The sequence below is a fragment of the Anomalospiza imberbis genome, chromosome 3, assembly GCF_031753505.1.
Source record: "Anomalospiza imberbis isolate Cuckoo-Finch-1a 21T00152 chromosome 3, ASM3175350v1, whole genome shotgun sequence".
NCBI classification, from domain to species: Eukaryota; Metazoa; Chordata; class Aves; order Passeriformes; family Viduidae; genus Anomalospiza; species Anomalospiza imberbis.
Window position 1 is genome coordinate 6,787,731 of NC_089683.1, and position 20,273 is coordinate 6,808,003.

At 40.2% G+C, this 20,273-nt stretch overlaps 1 protein-coding gene across 1 annotated transcript; it reads left to right on the forward strand.

Annotated features, from left to right (window-relative positions):
- The first annotated feature begins 1,878 nt into the window (after positions 1-1,878).
- LOC137471986 (opsin-5-like) lies at positions 1,879-19,501 on the forward strand. Its single transcript, XM_068186687.1, has 6 exons — positions 1,879-2,032; positions 8,591-8,710; positions 12,682-12,852; positions 15,271-15,605; positions 17,700-17,935; positions 19,193-19,501. The coding sequence occupies exons 1-6, from the start codon at positions 1,894-1,896 to the stop codon at positions 19,254-19,256; spliced, it is 1,065 nt and encodes a 354-aa protein (XP_068042788.1). The 5' UTR covers positions 1,879-1,893; the 3' UTR covers positions 19,257-19,501.
- The last annotated feature ends 772 nt before the right edge of the window (positions 19,502-20,273 follow it).

Genomic DNA, 20,273 nt, shown 5'->3' on the forward strand with positions numbered 1-20,273 from the left:
GTGGGAGATTCTACTGTGGCTCATACTCTGATATTTACATCAAACCCAAATTGTGCTGACAGGTCCCAGATGTGCTTTTCCATTTGCATCACTTCAGCCACCCACATGGTTCCAATGCTGCAGCCACAGAGGAGCTGTGGGACCCTGCAGGCTGGGCACAGAAAAGAATCAGGATCCTTTTAAAGGCCAGGTGGAACCTGGATCAAGACCTGTGGCTATGACAGGATGGACAGGATGATCCTGATTATTTCCCAGGTTCATGCTTTAGTCCATCCTTTTGTACAAGGTGGTCTTTTCAGACTGTCCAGGCTGTTGTATCAGAGTATCTGATCCAAACCTAAGTGGTTGCTCTGCTGTCTGGAACAGTGAATTAAAAAAAAAAAAAAAAAATTAATCAGCCTTTTTTTTTTTTTAATAAAAAAAAACCCCAAGCGACAATGAGGCTGTTGAACTTTAAATAGTTAATGATGTGTGGAGCCATATGTCTGGGTGACTTTTTGTTCTCTCCCATGTCTGGAGTAGCAGTATGCCTTCATGGTTCAATCCCCTTCAGTAAAATCTTTCTTTTTTCTTTTTGCCAAATCTCGATAGACAGTAGGGAGAGGGTTGTGAGTGCTTCAGGTGTACATGTACAATACCAGACCTGTCGACACAGGTCTGTTATTGACAAGAGTGCCTGTCTTCAAGATGCAGAAGAGAGAGCAAATGGGTAAAATAAAGAAGTACTTTTTGTTTCTCATTTAGTCTCTCTCCAAGTTGGACTTTTGAGGGGAAAAATTTAGAGTTTCACAGCTTGTCCCAGGCCCCACAGCATAAGTTATGGAATCCCTGAGTCAAGTGCTAAGTTCACGGGTGCTGTTCCTGCCCCAGCAAGCACCAGCAAGAGGAACTGGGGTGTCTGAATGCCCTAAACCTCTCCTGGCTAGGTGGTTTCGAACATGGCAGAAACGTTTTTGTCTTATGCAGGAGTTCCTCACTTTACAACCCTTCAGTTGTCCTGGAGGGATGATTTTCATGGGTGTTTGCCAGATTCCCATTTTCCCCTAAGAGGGTTCCCTTTATTTATATTAACATGTTATTGAGGTCTCAATAACCCATTTCCACACAAAAGAAAATGGAAAGAAAACCCAACAAGCCTTCCTAGATGACTCTATTATTTAACACTCCTGCTGTTTCACAATTCCAATGGTCAATTGTTTATAACCATGGCAAAGTTATTTGCATTGGAACACAACACCTAAAGAACTCTAAGGAGAATTTATGGATGTAATTTTTCACTTACCTGTACAATTTGCAGATCTGCCATCTGCAGACATAGTGCCCCTCAGGATACAAAGAAATTGCTGAGACTGTCTTGCAGATAATTCCCAGTTTCTTGGCATTGTGAGAAGCATGTGTATAGACAAAGAAAAGCAGCAGACACAGCTCCAGCTTTCCTCCAGTTCTGTCACTGGTCATGAGAAGGAATAGATCAGCCCCTGCCCCTCCTCTTCCCTTCATGAGGATGTTAAACACCCCAGTGAGGTCTCCCCTCAGTCTCCTCTAGGCTGAACAGACCATATCATCTCATCACCTCAGCTGCTTCTCAAAGCTTTCTTCTCCAGACCCTTCACCATCCTCGTGGCCTCCTCTGGACACTCTCCAATAGCTCAGTGCTTTTTTCCTGTTGTGGTCCCATGTAAATAATGATGTTCTTGGATAAAGTAAGTCATGACCCAAATCATGGCACGATGCAAGTTTGAATGGTATCCTGAAATGCCCTGTGAAGTGTCAGAGCAGAATTGAAAATTGGAAGATGAATCCTCTATGAACAAAAATATCTTCACATTTTCTAAGAGCAGGTGTGATCTGTTGCAAACTCTGTTCTTTTGTTTTTCAGACACTTCACTGGACATGAGTGGGATGGCATCAGATCACAACAATTCTTCCCAGGAAGAATACATCCCACACTATCTCCAAAAGGAAGACCCCTTTGCATCAAAGCTCTCTAGAGAAGCTGACATCATAGCTGGCTTTTATTTGACAATAATTGGTAATGATTTTATAATTGGTCTTTGAAATATGACTGTGCTACTGCATCCTTGCAGATCTCAGAAAAGAGGAAGAAACAGCTTTTCATTAGATATGTAATTACACATTTTTTCATACTAGAAATAAAAATCTGGAAGGGAAGAGAGACAATGTGTAAGAAATATGGTGTCAACAGTTAATACCAATAGATAATGCTGCTGCAGGTAGCCAGAAGTGACTAGCAGTAGATGTTCCAGCAAAAAGTGAAGAAATACTCATTGTTTATAATAACTGATAGTGTCACTATAGGACACGAGAAAGCACGACGCCAGCCACTGCTATTGTCAAGGTAAAAAGTCCCAGTTTATTTTCTGACTCCAGCATTTATAGTTTTCCAAAGGTGACAGTGGATTGGAGGGTGAGAGTGCCACCTCTCCAACAACACTGGACAAACTACCAGTCCATCAAATTTCTCCTCCTCTATGAAGGATTGCAAACCCAAGTTATTTACAGAAAGTGTGTGAGAAAGTTTGCTACAAAAATGTAAACTCAGAAGGCTTTAGAAAATCGTAAAAAATCAGGGCGACACTGATAGGTTGCTACACAGGAGTTTAATTTGTCCCTGGGCAGAATAGGGTTTCCCTCATTATGCCATATGGGTTTTGAGGCCTGTTTTCAGCCTCTCTCATGAGCCTACACAGCCTGAGCACCCTCAGATGTGTTCATGTAACCCTTGCTCAGCTCCTGGCATCGTCTGTCCTCTGTTACGCATCACACCGAGCAATATTTTCTGCCTAGCACCCTCCCCATCCTTTTGTGTTGGAGTCCTTTACAAGGTTCAAAGTGACCTTGCAAGCAGAATAAATGCAATTATCTATTGGTTAGTGTACACCCATGATAGCTGGGACTGACTTCTCTTTAAAGCATTCACATGCCAAGGAGTTATCATTCAGCAGCAAAATGCTGGTCTCTATTTCTTCTAGGGATAAACTGGGCCTTATTCTTGATAATTTGCCTTCTTCACTTTGTGGAGGAGGGCAGAGTTATGTCTTTTTGTGTGCATATTTGTCTCAACACCTGAGGGAATGGCATGAAGCTGAGTCAAGCCAGGTTTGGGTTGGATATCAGGAAAAGGTTCTCCACCCAAAGGGTGGCTGGGCACTGGAACAGTTCCCCAGGGCAGTGGTCACAGCACTGAGCCTGACAGAACTCAAGAAGTGTTTGGGCAAAGCTCTCAGGCACAGGGTGGGATTCTTGGAATTGTCATCTTCAGGGTCAAAATCCAGACTTTGGTGATCCACGTGGGTCCTTTTCATCTCAGGATATTCCATATTCTATTCTATTCTATTCTATTCTATTCTATTCTATTCTATTCTATTCTATTTTATTCTATCCCATACCATTCCATATTCTACTCCATTCCATTCCATTCCATTCCATTCCATTCTTTATATATTTTAAGTTCCTTTATGCTTTGTGGTCTTACTTCATGCAGTTTCTCACAGCTCAATGGCAATTTTCTCACTGAAACTGATGTGGGGACAGAACTGTTCTACAAAAACCTGGGCTCCAGGTGTCAGATGTCGGAAGACAAGGCTGAATACAGGGCGTACAGTGACTCCTTGACATTTATTTCAGTTTTGATTCAATGTCTTATTCAACGAGTTGTGCACAAAATACCAAGATCTGTCAGTCAGCCCTACCTTTGTGTTTCTCATTCACTACTTTACATCCCCCCCTCCTACTCTGTCTTGCTGCTTTTCCAATTGACTGATCCAATTAATGCAATCTTTTCCATAGTGGAGGCAGCAGAGTTTTATTATTATTTTCCTTCTATTTATGTTTCTGTTTATTTCTCATTTCTCTTTTACTTATGTCTTTATTGAAAAAAGAATTCAGAGCAGCAGAGGTGACAGGTGAAGCTGTATCTGGGTGCTGTTCTTGGTATTCATACAATGTTTTGTAGGAATCCTCACTTTTCACACATTTTTTTTTTTCTATTGCTCTGCAGACAGAAGTTTTCACTGAACTGTACAAAACAACCCCCACTTTGGGTCTTTTTTTTTTCACTTGGTTAGGTAAACTTAGCTTTAATCCCAGGAAATATGTCTGATGGATGAATCTTCCCAATATACACTGTGTTGCCTTGTTATATTCACTGTATTTAGTGTAGATTTATCCTTTTCCAAAAATTACCCCTGTTAGGTGTGAAACATCTTGAAAAACACAGGCACAATCAAATTAAGGCAAGGAATAAGAATCAAAAATTTCCAGTGAAAAGCCAAAAGCCAACCATAAAGGCACAGAACAATTTTGTGAGCAATGTGAGGAAAATGAAATTATAATTTTGAAAGGTCTCATAATCGTTTTGATATTGGACTTGTGAACTCATTGTATCCAGTGGCCTGGGTGAGGGTAGCTCTGCTGTACCTGCATGTTTCTGTACATATCATATCCCACATTTAGCTCTAAATTAACTTAATTTTTGAAGCGTGTGTTTTGAAATGCATTTTACTTGGTTAATTGCTTTGCCCTTGTGTGCATAATAAACTTCACTAGTGGCTTTTATTAGAGCTAATTATGGTCTTCCCATATCCATATAAGTGCTGTATTTGCATATTCCTTGGATCTATAGAAGATGGATATTAGGAAAAAATTTTTTCCCTGAAAGAATGGTTGGGCACAGGAATGGGCTGCCCAGGGAATGGCGAAATCTTTAGCCCTGGAAGTTCAGAAAATGAGTGGAGGTGGCTCTTCGTGGTATGGATTGGTGGGCATGGTGGTGCTCAGTCAAAAATTGGACTTGATCATCATGGAGGTATTTTCCAACCTAAATGATTTTATGATTCCATGTCTGTGGTTTTTTATCATGACTTATGATTCAGATTAAACCTATCACATTTTTCCACTGAACTGAGTTCCCTACTCCTTTGCAAGAAATTGTGGCCCCTCCTGAGGATGGTCTGTGGGGACATCCTGAGAGCAGGGACAGGGAAGCAGGAGGTGGGAAGCCAGGACTGCTTTTGTGCATCTTTTTGCACTTGAGCTGTGTAAGGTGCAAGTGAGTTTAAAATTTCCTTCAGAAAGGAGAAGAAGCTGAACAGTGAGTGAACTAGGCTGGATCTTATCAGGAAACCCTGCAGAGGTTTTAGGGTCAGACTGGGTGTACAGCTGAAGTATTCCAGTTTGAATTAGAAGAATGATTGTTTTTTGTCTTTCAGGAAAATCAGGAGTCTTGACTATTCTGATAAATTTTATGTAAGCATGTGATCCTTTGTCCTGAGTAGTTCCTTTCCATGTTTAGCTTTCTAATTGTTTAGAAAAAACTATCAGATCCAATTCTTTTGTCTTTGTCACTTCCCTCACCAGCCTTTTCATCACTGCCTTGATTGATTCACTGTACAGCCAGGCAGGGTGACAAACTACTGAGCAGGGACCCGCTGGCTGTCAGCTCCTCTGAAACTCCTTGGCAAGTCACTATTGATTTACAGACTGTTGTGCACATTTCCTCAGCCTGTTATGAAACAGCTTAATTGAAAACAAAATCCTGAACTATATTTTCTTTTAAATTTTTTAAATTTTATTTTCTCTGATGGCTTAGTGCTGCTCTCAGGTTGGAGAAGTGGAAGTTTATGTCTCCAGCTGGCCACTTGCAAACACTTTCCCCTCTCGCTGCAGGTTGTGTGTCTCAGCCTGGCTCTGTCTCTGCAGGTGTCACTTTTTTAGTTATCACATCCTTGGCTCTTTGTTTGTATATATGTAATAGTGCCATGGTGCCATGGACAGTTCTACTGGAAAAGTGCCTTTTTTTTTTTTTTTTTTTTTTTTAATGTCTGAAAAGTCTTTTGCCCCTGTTTCCAGCCTACCAGAGTTGGGAGCCTGCTCCAGCAAGGGCTTCAGCTGACTGCTAGGAAAGTAATTTCATAGCAGGAGAAATGGAGCATTAGATGTCTCACCTAAGGAGATTATGGAGTTTTGATCACCAAGGAGTTAAAAAAAAAAAGATTCAGATTAGCAATTTTCAGATGCAGACAAAGACAAAAGGCAACACAAATTATCAATGGACTTCTTCCAGCCAGAGGATTTGGAGGTCAGTGGGCTGGGGCTCTCTGAAACATTGATATTAATAATGAGCATGGTTTCAGAGCAACTTGGCAACTTCAGATCTACTTGGCTGATAGAGATGTCTCTCTAGACTGCCAGTCAGTTGAAAAAGATTCAAGAAAATGTCAAATGCTTTCAAAAGGTATTTCATACTGGATGCTGGCACTCTAGTTATCCTAAATATCACTGGAGAGGAAAATGGCATTGAGAGAAAAAAGGATTAAAATATTTGAAAAATGGTCACAGCATTGAGATTCATTTACTCAGCTGTGAAGAAGAAAATTACTCCTATGAATACCTCTATCTGCTTATAATTCAGATTAAATTTGCAGAGCCATACGAGTAGCTTGTTCTTAGAATTTATTTCACCCAGGGTAAGTAAAATTTGATGAGAAAACCTAAGATCAATAATAAGCCAGCTTCTGTTCTTCTGGTTATTTTGTAAAATAATACAGAAAGCAATACTGTCAATATAAAATAAAAAAGTTTCCAATATGTTGCTTTTAATACAGAAAAATTCAAAATCAAAATATTTTTCTCCTGAGTTTGGTAAACTTTTGGTTCCTCAGTCACTCATATTTCTTGATAAATAATTTGGTTTTAACATCTGGGAACTATTTCTCTCTCTGCCTCATGGATGTTCCCAGGTTAGGTTTCTTGATTTTGTGGGGACAAGGCACTCTTGCAAGGGGATCGTGCCATTGAAGGACCAGAGTAAATAACAAAATACCCATTTAAATACTGGATTATTTATTACTGAATTTCCAAATTAATCACTAAATAATTAAATACCCATTTAATTACTGAACTACGTTTCCTGAGGTCTGGCCTGCCAGAAGACTCGGATGAAAATTACGCGGTATTCAAAGGTACAGCATCTGGAGAGGGCAGCATTGCTGGGGGGCTGGAGGGTGCTGGGGCCTTCTGCAAACAGAGATTGCCCCAGCAGAGCCCCGGGTGCAAGGCAGCACAAAGGGGCACTTTGGTGCCTCATCAACAGAGGGAAGTTGGGTTTTTTATGACTTGTTTTGGAGCAGTGTGAGGAGTTGGCCTCAGCAGGCAGCCAAGCACTCAGGACAGCCCTCAGAGTGGGACAGGGACGAAACAGGCAGAGAAAAAGCAGTGGGGATGAAGACAGCGTGGGGATAGAGACAGGAAGATCCACTCCTGGTTACTGCAGTAGGCAAACAGGCTCCTTGAGGGGAATAAATTCAGAATCATGGAATCACAGAATGCTTTGGGTTGGATGGACCTTAAAGATCATCTCGTTCCAACTCTCATCACGTGGTTCCAGCCCCCAAAGTTTGTTTAATTACTGATTTAGGTAGTGAGAAACAAAGGTGTCAAAACTAAAACATTTATGGAAAACACCCTTCCTCACCCTTTAAATCTAAAATACTTATGGAAAACACCCTTCCTCACCCTTTAAATCTAAAATACTTATGGAAGATGCCCTTCCTCACCCTTTACACCTAAAGTACTTATGGAAAACATCCTTCCTCACCCTTTCCCGGGCTGTACTTCTCTCCAACATTTCCCTCATTGCTGTTGTAAGTCCCTTTTGTGAGGCAACAGCAGCACAGGCACTCTTTGCTCTTCACTCCTTTCTTCTGCATTTCCCTCCTTCTGATGCGTCTCCCCTGATCTGGTGTGAGGCTCAGTGGGCCGTGGTCTCTTTGGGATTTTCACCTTCTTGCTCCAGGAGAGAGATGTTCTGTGCTGTCCTGTGTTTCCACAGCAAAACACTCACTCTGACCTTAAACTCTTTCAAATATGAATTAGTGAAGACAGATTTTCTTTAAGGGAACTGGAAACCCTACAATTTTCTGTACTGGTGTGATTAATTTCTTGGCAGATGAACCACTTTGCAGTGCTGGTAGCTGTGGGTCCTCGGGTCATGATATGGATAAAAATATGCCAGCCAATATGAGAAGAAGTTAAAATCAGATTAATCAGATGTATTTTTTTTTTCTTATGATATAAATATTTTTTGATTTAAGATTTAATATGAATATATTAATTTAAATGAAACTGGAAATTTATCCCTCAACACCTGATTAGAATATTTAATAAAGTTGAAGCTGGTCAGATTCTGGTTCCTGTGATTACAGAGAGCTGAATTTCATTCTTGTGGCTGTATAAACGTTTGAGTGACAGCTGTGTTGGTCAGGCCAGAGGGATTCTGGGGTTTCTGTTGTGAGCATTCAGTCGATGTCTGGGCAGGCTCAGCTGCTGAAAGCAGTGCCCTGCTGCAGAGGGGAAACCAGCATTTGCTGTGGGAGGGACGTGTCTGCAGTCGAGGTCTCTGTGAACTGCACAATGACAATGAGGGGATCACGTTTCAGCATGGGATGCCCAGCCTTAGGGACTGCAGGTTCAGGCTGAAAATATCAGGGAATTTCACAAGGAAGATGGAGTACTGCTGTTTTTGAGGATGATTCTAATTTGAATGTTATTCTATTTTCCATTATTACAGGGATCCTTTCAACTCTGGGAAATGGGTATGTCATTTTTATGTCCTCAAAGCGAAAAAAGAAGCTGAGACCTGCTGAGATAATGACTGTTAATTTAGCAGTGTGTGATCTGGGCATTTCAGGTAATTTCATGTTTTTATTTTCCCTTGTTTTTACTATCTCACCATTCTGCCTGGCAGCAGCAAGAGACATTCCTCTGGAAGTCATGGGAGCATCAAATTCCTTTTGCTGCAGATATTTCTGTTCTATTATTTGCATGTAAATAATAGGGGAGGATGGAAAGCAACATTCCTGAACAACTTGATGGGAAGAAATGAACAGTACAGAGGAAAAATTAGAGTTGATTTTATCAAAAAGGTAGAGCTCCTGTTCACCCCAGCACTGGGCAGGTCTCCAAAGGCAGTTTCCATGTGCACCCTGGCACAATAACCACAAAATAACTCAGTATTACAGGTGCAGAAAATTATGTTTTCTTGCCGTAGAATGAAATAGAATGGATACAAATGCCTCAAAAATACACGTTTAGCCAAATAATTGGAAAATGCCAAGGGCCATCAGCTCATCAAAGCTAATAGTTTTCTCTCTAGTGGCCATCCTCCTTTGTCTCTGGATCAGAAAATATAAGCATTTGTGTCAATCTGTAGAGTATGAGCCAACTGGGAGGATTTTTATTTTAACCCCACAGTCTGCATTGGAGGAGGGAACTTTGGAGAGGTTTATCCAGAGTTGCAGAGATGGTTGTTTTGGCTCTTGACATGAGACTGATCCAGCTGCTCACAGGGAAAGGGCTGAATGCCCTTTAGAAAAGGATATTTTGGACAGCAGATAATGCAATGAGTATCAGGACCCAGCTGACCATGGATCTCCCCAGTGCCATATAAATGGAATTATACTCCCATGCTTGCAGGGTCATCTGTCCCCTGTGTGTTGTATACACTGGGACTTCTTCCCTCAGCACTCTTTTCCTACCCTTATCTCTGCCAGATGCTTTTGCCCTCATCTAAACTCCAAAAATATCACTGAACAATATAAAATGATGGCTCCCAGCCTCCCCCTGATGCTTTTTTGAGCTCTCACAGCACAAGACCAAAAACCTGCTCATCCCCGCAGATTCCAGTGGTTTTGTTCAGTAAACATGGATTTCTGAAGGAAATACTAATTCAGTAGAAGAAAGATGTTGATATAAATATCACGGCTGCCACACAGAGAAATCCCAATGATTTCCTTGGCATTTCTGCCATGGACACACTGCTTCCATCTCTCAACACTTAGAAGTTAAGGAAAAACCCCAGACTGGCTTTTCCCTCCTCTGTGATGTTCCCATTCTCTTTGTGTTTTAAGAATCTATATTATAAGGCTCATATTAGTCTCTCCAATGAGAAGGAGTGTTTCAGGAGAATTTCCCCAGCTTTATATTCTGAATTTTGCCCAGTGAAGCTGTGTCTGCCCCATCCCTGCAAGTGTCCAAGGCCAGGTTGGATGGGGCTTGGAGCAACCTGGGATAATGGAAGGTGTCCCTGCCCATGGCAGGGGCTGGAATGAGATGGTCTTTAAGATCTCTTCCAACCCAAAATTTCCTGTGATTCTATGATTGGATGAATTTTAACAGGTATCTCCTAACCATAAAAACTGTGTCCCAACCACTCAAACTACTCCCAAAGCTTGTTTGGGACCCTTCTTAGTGCGTGGGCTGGAAATATCTCTGTTATGGTCTGCTACCAGTGCACTGCTTGGTCACCTTATTTTCTTCCATGGGGATCTCAATCTATCTGGGGTTTAAATTTTGGAATTAAAAATAGTGATTCCCAGAGCTATGCTTGGTTTTCTACAACATCTCTGCTCCCTAATTTTTTTTCTTTTTTTTTTTTTTTTTTTTTTCATTAATGGAAGGTGCTAAGTTGAGAAACGTGATGGGTTCTGTCTGCTGGACAAAGTGAAGATAGATTTTTTTTTCACAAAATCTTAATCTTTTACACACTTTTCTTAACAACTTTTTGTAAAGTTCTGCTTCCTGTAGATTTCCACAGGGTGGCACCAGCCCCTTGTTCAAAGCTGCATCAGACTGATTTTGCACTGACACCGTGCTCGGGGCTGTTCCCAGTCCTGCTGCTGAAGAGAAATTTGATTTTGTGCAAAGAATGTGTTGGCCTTTAAAGCTGTCAGTCACTTATATGCCTAAAGTTGCTGACTTGATTGTTAGCACATAACCTAGACATTGCCATATTTAATGTTTTTCTTGAAACTTTAATCACTGAGGTCAGCTTTTGCTTAAAAAATTAAATATGCATTTATTCTGTTTGGAGAAAAGCAGGTCAACATTGACCTGAGCACATCCTGCAGGTCCAGGCAGAACTTTCTTTACAGGCTTAGGATAATCCAAAAATATATTTTTAAAAAAGGCATCTGATTTTGAAGGGTTTTCAATCCTGATGCTTTTGCCATAGAAGATTGAACAAAGGTAATTTTCTACAAGATTCGGTTTTGGAAGAAATGCTTTAATTTTATGTTAAGAATGAAAAGAGAATGCATGGTTTTACATCAGTTCAATGTGAAATTGAATGTTTTTAGGTAAAATATTTTCCTACAGATCACTTCAACAAAATAGGGTTTTTTTTCTTGGTTTCTATGAATAGGTTACCTTGTGGGAAATACAGTTTGCAAGATCATTTTTGCCTTCTTCACAAACCAATTCCCTGAGCTTCTATGACATTACAAACACTGGTTCAGCCAGGGAAACCAGCCCAGGGAAGCTGAGATGTTTTCAAACCCTTGAGGTGCTCTGGCTGTTCCTGTGCAGGAAGGAATACAGTCACTGAATATGAAGTTCAATATTTAATGTAGTTTGAATGTTGCAGTTGAAAAGTTCAGGCCTGGGAGAATTTAAGATCAGGCTGGTAAGTAAAAATGAAGTGTTTGGAAAACAGATGTCCCTAGATTATAAATTTTTGAGTTTTCTGTCCATTAAACTTTATTTATTTTCTTTGTCTAAATTAAGACCAAGAAAAAGGTAATAATTAGGAGAAAAAAGGAGATTTCCAACTAGATCATTAAAATTTCAAACTTTCTCTTTGTCGCAATGAAAATAATATGAAAAATGTAAACCTGCTTTAAGGTGAGAATGGAATATCATTTGACCAAACTTTACTTCTTCCAAAATGCAGCACTCACTTTTACCTGTGGAGGAATGAGCTCAAGTGCCTCTAAGAGAAAGCCTCAAAAATAGTTACTCATTTCCCATCTCTTTGGGGAAGCTACCACTTCTGTAGCTCAAGTCCATGTATTTCTTTCCCACCTAACACTTTACCTCACTGTGCATCCTACTGCTGGGCCTTGACAGGTTTGAAAAAGTCCTTTTTGAAGGCAAATTTCTTTACCTTGTGCTCGAAGACACCAAATTGGCTACAGGGATGTTGACTAAGTCGGTCTGTGCTTATTTCAAGCTCTGACTCACCATCACCCATCCTGTTTAGGTATTGGCCTGTGGACTTAACACATACTCTGAGGGTTTCATAATGAGAAGAGCCTGGCCATGATTGGTTCCAGAGTGTTGGTTTACCCCTGGTTCCTGTAGTTTATAGTAAAGCACCTTTTTCCAGCCCTTCTGCAGGCTTGGCTCATCCTACCTCATCTCTGGTGCCATGGGATCCAGCTACAGCTGTCTGAGGCTCAGTCCTGTGCATGGAGTGCTCACAAGCCATGGAATCACAGAATGCTTTGGGTTGGAAGGGACCTTAAAGACCATCATGTTCCAACCCGTGCCATGGGCACTGATGCCTTCCAGTGTACCAGGTTGCTCCAAGCCTCATCCCTGGCCTTGAACACGTCCAGAGATGGAACATCCACAGCTTCTCTGGGCAACCGGTGACAGTGACTCATCACCCTCACAGTAGAGATTTTCTTCCTAATATCCCATCTAAATTTACCCCCCAGCTTAAAGTCACCACATACTCTGCCTGAAGCCCTTTCTCCACGGTGCAGAGCAATTTTACGGGTATTAGTTTTTGCAAGGGAGAGGGTTTGGCTTTCTGATAAAAGGAGATTTTCTCAAGGGTGGGTTTTATCAGTGGGCTGAAATTCTCTCCTCCTTTTGAAGTTGTAGGCAAACCCTTCAGCATCATCTCCTTCTTTTCCCACCGCTGGATGTTTGGGTGGATAGGCTGCCGCTGGTATGGGTGGGCTGGTTTCTTCTTTGGCTGTGGGAGCCTCATCACCATGACAGCTGTCAGCCTGGACAGGTACCTGAAAATCTGCCACTTGTCCTATGGTAAGACAAATATGTATCTATAAATAGATAACTCTATTATCTATGACTGCAGAAAATCTGTATTATGCTATGGTTTACTACAATGAAATAATAATTAAGCTCTTCAGAATACTTTTCTTAATTATTGAGGGGAGTATACAGAGGAGAGAAATATGTTTGCATGATCCAAGAAATCCCAGTTAAATTCATTTTGCTGACGATAACACCCCTCATAGGTGGGCAACACCCTGTTGTCCCTCTGCTGTCTGCTTAAGCCATGAGTTTTTGTAACCCCTCATAGATAAATCACTTTATGTCTATCAAGGCCTATTAACATTAACAGATGCAAGTAATGCACATATTGCAGGGTCTTATGGACCAAAACATAAAAATATTCCTTATTAGATGCCCAAATTCCTCTGTGGTGTGTAGCAAGCTATTTAAAACACCTAAGAGATTTGGAAGGGCAATAAGTCATAGTGTGAAACAGTCTCTCAAATATAGAAATGGAAACTGAGAGGATGAAATGAATTTAGCAGTGTAAGATGTTACCACCATATCCATCAATATCTTGTACCTCTGGAATATGATGTATTATATGCTTAATTCTTTCCAGATAAATGATATTGTCACAGTTTAGAAAAGATGTTCCTCTTGCATTGTAAGGGACTACATTCCCATCCAATACAGGGAATGCTCAAGGTGACTTTACAAGTAATAAACACCTTGCCCATGTGACTTGAGGGACACAACAGATTTCTTTATGATGACATGAAATATTGATCATGTTAAGCTGTAAGGAAGGTTTGCAGCTAGGAAGTGTAAGCCAGTCTGTGCAAGCAGATAAAAGCTGTGGTACTGTGCTAAGAGGTGCTATCACAAGCCCTGGTGTATCCATACTTTTACCCTAAATGGGAGTACAGGGGAGGGCTCCTTAGCTGAGTTTTAGATACATGAATAATATAAAGCAAGATTTCAGTTCTTTCTATTGAAGTCTTATCAAAATAATTCAGTGGCAACCCAAATCACAGACAATTTTTCACAGACTTGGTGAGCTGAAGTGAATATTTCATGGCTGGCTGCATTCATGCCGCCAGCTGTGGTGTTTAATATAACATCTTAGTTCATGAGAGAGAAAACTCTTCAAAACCTTTATTCTCAAGGGCTCTGATCATGGTGGTCCATACAAAATGATGGAGAACAATAAACAAACATGTTTATCATGCTCAGGCTAGGCAATTAAAAATGTTTCTCTTTTAATAGTTATGCTATTGTTGCTTTGTTTTTCCACCCCTGAATACAACAAAGTGCCTTTCTGTCTCTCAGCCATCATACATGAATACATCATTTGTCAGGCAATGTTCATTTTCCTTCCAGTGATCTCAACATGTAAAATCAGCTGGAAAGAGACACATTCCAATTACAGGTGTTTCTTTGCCTTGGTTTTATTTTAAATCACTCTGAAACCCTGAAGAAATCTTCTTAACATTAGTGTGAAGTGAGTGAAAAATCCCCTGTGAGTCAGAGTCTCCAAATGAGCTGGGGGTTCCAAGATGGAAGGAGATGTTATTACACCATATTGTGAGATTCTGCAAAAATGAAATATTTAAATTTGTTAGTCCTATCTTAATCCTAAATGTTGAATATGTAGATGATGATAAAAACCCTGCAAACTGAAACTTTTTCTGGATGAATTAGACCTGTATGCAAGATGCGCACAGGGACAATGTTCTGATCTCCAGGAGTTCTATTTGCATTTAATTGAAAAAAAAAAAGGCGAGGATACATGAAAACACGCATTACAGATACTTCTGACAGAATACACATGGTGATTTTCTGTACTGGAAAAGAGTGAAAAAGTAAAATTAAATCTTATATATTTTATTTCCACTGTAAACCTCGCTTTTCAGTCACTGAATTTGGGCTTTAGTCAGCTAACTTAGGAAAGAAAGAATAGGAAAAAATCTAAATTACATTAAAGAATTGAAATTACTGGACAAGATTTTCATGACTGTTGCTGAGCTGGCTGTTTGGATTTCCTTAGTTTGGACTCTTCTCAGTTGTAATTCATCATGAATTAAAGCAAAGATCTGAAATAAGGACAGGTGAAGCCTTCCATGTGAGTGTGCCTTTGTCTTCATGAAGCACAACGTGAGCTCAGGGTCACTATGGACACCTGGAGAGAGCCAAGATGAACATGACAGAGCTGTTGTCAAACAGTCAAAACCCCTCATATTTCACAGAATCACAGAATGGTTTGGGTTGGAAGGGATTTCAAAGACCATCCAGTTCCAAATGCCCCACAGGGACAGCTTCCACTAGACCAGATTGCTCACAGCCACATCCAGCCTGGCCTTGAACCCTTCCACGTGACACGACATATTCCATTGTGCCAAACACATCTGGACATGAACTTGTAACTCTTGAATTTTCTTCCAGGTACCTGGCTTAAGAGACATCATGCATTTATCTGCCTGGCAATAATCTGGGCCTATGCTACGTTCTGGGCTACAGTGCCTTTTGCTGGGGTGGGGAGCTACGCCCCCGAGCCCTTTGGGACCTCCTGCACTCTGGACTGGTGGCTGGCACAGGCTTCAGTGGCTGGACAGGTTTTTGTTCTGAGCATCCTTTTCTTCTGCCTCCTGTTCCCAACTGCAGTGATTGTGTTTTCCTATGTCAAAATAATTTTAAAAGTCAAATCATCCACCAAAGAAGTTGCTCACTACGATACCAGGATTCAGAACAGCCACATACTTGAAATGAAGCTGACCAAGGTAGGTAGGAATGTTTTCCTCAGTTTTCTGGGTTGGGTCATAGAAGCAGATTTGGAGACAATAACACGATGCTCTGAAGGTGGTTTCTGTAGCTTTCTACTCTGTTACTGTCAAGATGAAAAAAAAAAGGAGTGGAAACATAATTCAGTGATTAGGGCACTTGTGTCCCTGAGATCATGATTCACTCTGAAGTTCTGCCACAGCTTTCCCCTATGACAAGTCATATAATCTCCCTGTGGCCCTGCTCCCCACCATAAAACATCCTTTGCTCTCAGAAACAGTTATAAATGGTAATTTAAGGTATTTGATGTGCATAGGAATTATAACAGAAAGCAGATAGAGAGCAGATTATTGTAGCAGGGAAATAAAACTTTCAGACAATTTATATTCCTCTATTAATTAAGATAGAAACAAAAATTAGTCCTGTGACACTGCAATTGTTTTTATGCAAATAATTTATCAAGTTAGGCTCAGCCATGAACTGCTGATAAAAATGCACTGAATTGCTAAAGTTAATTCTCCATCTCAGACCATATCCTGTTTTCCCTTTCTGATTGAATCTATTTTCTTTTTGGCAGTGGTCACAGCCATGATCCTTGATACTGGCTATGGTGCCAGGAAATCTCTCAAAATAAAGGCTTGTATTGAACAAAATCAGATTCCTTAGCTGTAAAAGATTCACCAACCTTTGTAAGACATGCCAAGAGCGAGACAAGCAGCAAGTTTTGCTTGGCTGATCAAATTTTATTACGATTTTTCTGAGTTAAACTGAATGTTATATAACATGCAGCAATAAGGGACATTAAGTCCAAACGTATCTGAAAATTTCAGCTATGTACCTGCACAGCCAATGCTGCCAGTACAGCTGGTACAACTTCACTTGCCTTTCAAAAGGATGTTTCAAGTTGTTACTTTCTTTTGGTGGTTATTCAGCAAATTTCCTTTGAAGAACAATGGAAACTTTTGATTTGAGGATGCAGGTTTGGTTTTTGCATATTGGAAGGATCATATAAAAATTTAATGTTATCTGAGTTGCAACAAAAGTAATTTTCCTTTCTGTCTTGGATCTACACTGGAGAACATAATGTTGGAGTAAATATAAATATGGAAAATTAATCTCCCTTATAACCCATTTGAATACACAGCACAATTTATAACAAACAGGCTGTGTTTGAGATCCTTGGCTTATCTGCACTGCTCCTTCAGTGACAGGCAACAAAAAGAACAGGCTACAGGAAAGGTTGTGCAATGTCCAAACCCCTTGTGCTTTCTAGTGAATTTTTTTTTTTTTTTTTAATTCTAATCCTGCTAATTACCTTATTCCACATGAGTGCACATGTGCTGCTACCAGTGTGGGTGCAGCAATAATCTGTCAATGGCAGCAGTATAAAGGCAGATGTTTTTCAGGATGTATGATGGCATGGCATCATTTGAAGTGATATCAGGCTGTGACCGAGTGCAGACAGGCTGGTTCAGGTAACGTATACAAATCATAGATTTTGGCCTCAAACAGTTTTTCTTTGGTATTTATACTAAACTTTCTTATGGTTATATTTTGTCATATTATAAGGAGGTCACTTACTAATTTACCAGGAACTCATTTATCAGAACTAAAATATTTAACATAAATTTGCTTTTTAAAGTATTTACATATTATAATGGAGTGCAAATCCATGATTTGGGTTAGGAGAAATAAATCTAGATATGTGCTTTGCTATTATGAGTTTATTATCCTAAAAAGGATATTCTGTGTTTCAAAAGGAATCCCCTCCTTAAATAATTTGAATTGAATATCAAGCTATTATTATTTTCTGAAATCTCATTTAGTTCCTCATATTTAGCCAGATTTTACTGTATTTTTAAAGGTCTGATAGCAGACTCATTTACTGCTTTGTGTCAGGCAAAAGAAACCCAGGCACGAGATCAAGAGGCAGATTTTGTTCATATTGTAAATTTATATGAAAAAGCAAGTTATCATTTTTCTTTTCCATTCAGTGGAATGCAATTCCCTTGCACTCTGCCTAGCTCTGTGCTGCTCTGCCAGTGTCTGACTGTTCTGGTTAAACCCTGCTGTCTCTTTTCTGCTCTCACAAGGTGGCAATGTTGATCTGCGCAGGGTTCCTCATTGCCTGGATCCCTTACGCCGTGGTCTCGGTCTGGTCAGCCTTTGGACGGCCGGACTCGGTCCCCATCCAGTTCTCAGTGATACCAACACTGCTTGCAAAGTCAGCAGCCATGTACAACCCCATCATTTACCAGGTCATTGATTGCAAGTTTGCCTGCTGCCGGCCAGGAGGGCTGAAGGCCAAGAGCTCTTTGAAGAAATCAAGGTAAATTCTTCTTTGGGAAGTAGGATACCTTTAAGGACACGATGGTCCAAAAAGCACCAAACTAAGACCGACCAAGAATCACAGCTCATTGAATCTTATTTCTTGGGTTTGACTATGACAATTTTGATTTGGGATTTTTCCTGCCATGAGAATTTGTGAAGTGACTGTAGGTGTATAAGGAGAAGAAAGAAGTCAGTCCTTACTTTTAGATCCAGCTGCAACTCCATTGATATAGTTTGGAAAAAAGTCCTATTGGTTTTAATGGGTTTTGGGTCAATCCTGTCTTCCTAATCCTTTTCTTTCACATCATCATATGAGTTTTCTCCAGAAGGTGTTGATGACCTCTATTGTCAGTGAAGCAAATGGAAGAGAATTGTGTTAATTGCTTCCATAATTAACCTGTTAATACTATGCATTTCAGCCACAGAATCAACAGGGAGAGACAGTAGTTCCTCAACCACCCTGCAGGTACCATTCATACCAAGAAAACCTACCACAAACCAGACAAATCAAAGTGTAATTGTCTCATAAGAAAGTCTCATTTTTTTACTTATAACCCTCAGGCAAAATGTGTGCTGCACACCTGTGGAATTCCTGAAAACACTAATTATGCACTTGGAGGAAAAGTATAGTTCTGTATTATGCCAGACAAGTGCCTTAATTTTGTGGTTGAGCAACAAGATAATGATGGATGTTAATCTGACAGTGCAGACTGTCACAAACGCCATAGCAGACATAAGTGACTGTGAAACAATAGAATTCCAGTAATTTGCTCCAAAGGCCTAAAACATATGTGTCTTGATAGAAGCATGAACAACTGTTTATCATTCGTATTATTTCTGTACCAATTCCAGCATTTTTGGTGTGTTGCTCAGTGAGTCAATCTTGAGCTTCCATGGCTTCTTGTAGCAGATCATTCCATAATCTTGCACTGAGATTTATTTCATCTCCAGAACATACAGAGTTTATATATGTTGTAAATGTCCGAGGTACTGAATTTATAGTTTGCAAAAATCCCTTCTGCAGTTTTAGTCAAATGGGACACAAATTGAAAGTAGCCTTCAGTGGATTTTTCATAGCTGGATTTGTGTTTAATATCTGAAGGAGGTCTCACCCAGTCCCTCAAGCTGAATGCAAGCTGGCTTCTCTAGGCCTGTGCAGTGACCAAATGATCTGGAAGAATCACTTCCCAGAAGTAGGAACTTAATTTCCATCTTGGTGTGAGCACAGTGACCATTGTACCCTCTCTGCCCACAGGACATACACGATATCTGCACACAGGGACTCCACAGCCATGAACGAAACCCAGCTGGAGGCATGAGGGCTCATCTCACCTACAGCAAACAAGAACCTGGTGACAAACAACCCCACTGGCTCAAGTTCCTCTTTCTGTAAATGAATTAAAACATGGTGACAGGTTCATTTTACTCCCTATTCCTATGTACAATGTACAGTTCTTTCCATCCTGACCAAAATAGTGTTCTAGAGTTGGGTAAGTATTCTAAGTACACAGAGGAAGAAGAAACAGAGAAAATTTGTTTTTATTAAAATTTTTCCTTCACTTGAGATGCTTTAAAATGCCCTTTTTTGTTCTTCTTAGCACTAACTGAAATGATAATTTGAGCAATATTTTCCCTCAGCGGAAGGAAAGTATTCATAAAGGCCAGTTTTAGTTTACCAAAGCTAATCTCCCTAAATTCCTGCTGCAGTCACTGGAGACCTGGAGCATGAGAGAAAGAATTCCTTAGAGGAAAAATCAGAGTCAGAGCTTCACTTCTCAGGACTCTGAATTACACAGTGGGGAAACATTAGCTGACTGGATTTCCCTGGTGAGCATCTTCCCAAATCATGAGGCTACAAGCTGTGTTAAACCCACTTTGACTTCAGTCCTTCAATATTCAGAAATATTTTGATTTTACTCATGGCAAAGTCAGAGATGCCACATTCATACACAGGATCACTTTATGAGATACAGAACAAGCAATCCTTACTCAATTGTGAATGAGAGGGGAAAGGTCTTTTGCTCAAATTGTAGATTCATTTAGGAGTTATGAATAAATTTGTAATGAAAAAGCAGAACGGAAATGAAGTCAGCCCAAGACAAACTGAGTAAACCAATATTTCACACATTTTTATCATTCTCTGGCCAAAATTACAATGAAATATGATAGCAATAAGCAGAAAGATTTTTCACTGTGTATTTTACTCATCCCAATTCTTCATCAGATCAATTAATGAGATATAAAATGGCAAAATGTTCCTCAATCCAAACCATGAAACCAGATTCAAAACTGGTGTGTTTGTGAGAAGGATGACAGCACTGGTAACAGAGGAGTCT

Coding starts and splice junctions, on each gene's coding strand:
- LOC137471986 (XM_068186687.1), top strand. CDS start 1,894: ATGAGTGGGATGGCATCAGATCACAACAATTCTTCCCAGGAAGAATAC. Junction 12,853..15,270: donor AATCTGCCACTTGTCCTATG/GTAAGACAAATA, acceptor ATTTTCTTCCAG/GTACCTGGCTTAAGAGACAT. Junction 15,606..17,699: donor TTGAAATGAAGCTGACCAAG/GTAGGTAGGAAT, acceptor TGCTCTCACAAG/GTGGCAATGTTGATCTGCGC.